General features: G+C 63.6%; 1 protein-coding gene across 1 annotated transcript in view; it reads right to left on the reverse strand.

The window, feature by feature from the left end:
* Positions 1-45: 45 nt before the first annotated feature.
* The window catches only part of PDE1B (phosphodiesterase 1B), a gene marked incomplete at both ends in the record, with an annotated part of 4321 nt that continues 2471 nt past the window's right edge, over positions 46-1895 (reverse strand). Inside the window, 3 exon segments of the mRNA XM_021381734.1 lie at positions 46-127; positions 205-325; positions 424-525. Coding sequence (XP_021237409.1) covers positions 46-127; positions 205-325; positions 424-525 — 305 coding nt within the window.

A 1895-nucleotide genomic window follows, 5' to 3' on the forward strand; every position in this document is an offset into this window, starting at 1 on the left:
CCTTCCCGGGTCGGGGACGGGGCTGGGGACGCGGGCAGCGCTCACCGATCTGAGACTGGGCCACCAGCGTGGAGGTGCGGTCGCAGAGGGGCGAGAAGGGCAGCCCCAGCTCGGCCTCTTTGTCACCCTGCCGAGGCAAGGAGTGTCCCCACAGAGCGGCGTGGGGGTCCCATCCTCCCCCCCCCGAGCCCCAGGGGACCCTACCTGCCTGAAGAACTCCTCCATCAGCGCTTTGGTCCAGCGGCTGTGCACCGCCCACTGCTTGGTGGGGTGGCTGATGTCGGCCGCGTGCAGCAGCAGCGACAGCACCTTGGATTTGTCGATCCTGGGGAGGGCGGGCGGCGCTCAGCGCTGGCCCCAAAAACGTGCCCCCCACCCCCCCCACCACCCCCAGCACCAAAAGCCCCAGGGCCCCGCGCTCACCGCTCCAGCTGCTGCAGCGCCGTCTTCATGGACTTCACCTGCTGGAAGTGGCAGGACATGTCGGTGGCCAGGACCATCTCGATGACCAGGGCCCGCAGCTCCCTGTGCCGAGAGGGGACAGCGCTGTCAGGGACCACGGGGACAGCGGGGACAACGGGGATGGTGGGGACAATGGGGACAGTGGGGGCAAGGGGGGACAATGGGGATGGAGAGGATGGTGGGGTCAGTGGGGGCAGAAGGGATGGTGGGGACAAGGGGGATAATGGGGACAATGGGGACGGTGAGGACAGTGGGGATAACAGGGACAATGAGGATGGTGGGGACAATGGGGACAAAGGGATGGCAAGGACAATGGGGTCAGTGGGGACAAAAGGGATGGTGGGGACAAAGGGATGGCAAGGACAATGGGGACAGTGGGGACAATGGGGGACAATGGGGATGGAGAGGATGGTGGGGTCAGTGGGGGCAGAAGGGATGGTGGGGACAAGGGGGATAATGGGGACAATGGAGACAGGACAATGGGGATGGCAAGGACAATGGGGACAATGGGAATGGCAGGCACAAGGGGAACAGTGGGGATGGTGGGGTGAATGGGGACAGTAGGGACAGCAAAGACAGTGGGGATGGTGAGGACAATGGGAACCATGGGGACAGTGGGGATGGAAGGCACAATGAGGACGGTGGGGACAATGGGGATGGCAAGGACAATCGGGACAATGGGGAAGGCGGGGACAAAGGGGATGGCGAAAATGGGGACAGTAGGGACAGCAAAGACAATGGGGATGGTGAGGACAATTGGAACCATGGGGACAATGGGGGTGGAAGGCACAGTGGGGGCAATGGGGACAATGGGGATGGAAGGCACAGGGGGGACAGTGGGGACGGTCAGGACAATGGGGACAATGGGGATGGCAAGGACAATAGGGACAATGGGGAAGGTGGGGACAAAGGGGATGGCGAAAACGGGGACAGTAGGGACAGCGAAGACAACAGGGATGGTGAGGACAATGGGAACCATGGGGACAATGGGGGTGGAAGGCACAGTGGGGACAATGGGGCCGGTGGGGACAATGGGGACTGACGCGAACTCGTCCTTGGTGAGGTTGACGAAGATGTTCATCTCGTCGTCCTGCATCATGCGGAACACGGCGCTGATGTGGTGGTTCTCCAGCACCGAGCGGTCGTTGTAGAGGATGGCACAGTCCGACCTGGGGGGGGGGAGGCGTGGGGGGGACGGTGTGGGGCTGGCTGAGCCCCCCTTGGGGACGGAGGTGTCCCCATTGTGCCAGCGCGTCCGTGTCCCGGTCATACTGGTGGCCCCGTGGGTCCGGTACGTCCGTAACTGGGCTGTACTGGTGGCCTCGCGGTGCCAGCCCATCCATCCCGTGACCTTGGGGTGATGAGCAGCGCTTCCTTGCCCCATGGTGTCCCATGTGTCCCCACAGAGGGTCCCCTGTTCTGCCCTCTGTGCC

Source organism: Numida meleagris, unplaced genomic scaffold (genome assembly GCF_002078875.1).
Source record: "Numida meleagris isolate 19003 breed g44 Domestic line unplaced genomic scaffold, NumMel1.0 unplaced_Scaffold1018, whole genome shotgun sequence".
Taxonomy (NCBI): domain Eukaryota; kingdom Metazoa; phylum Chordata; class Aves; order Galliformes; family Numididae; genus Numida; species Numida meleagris.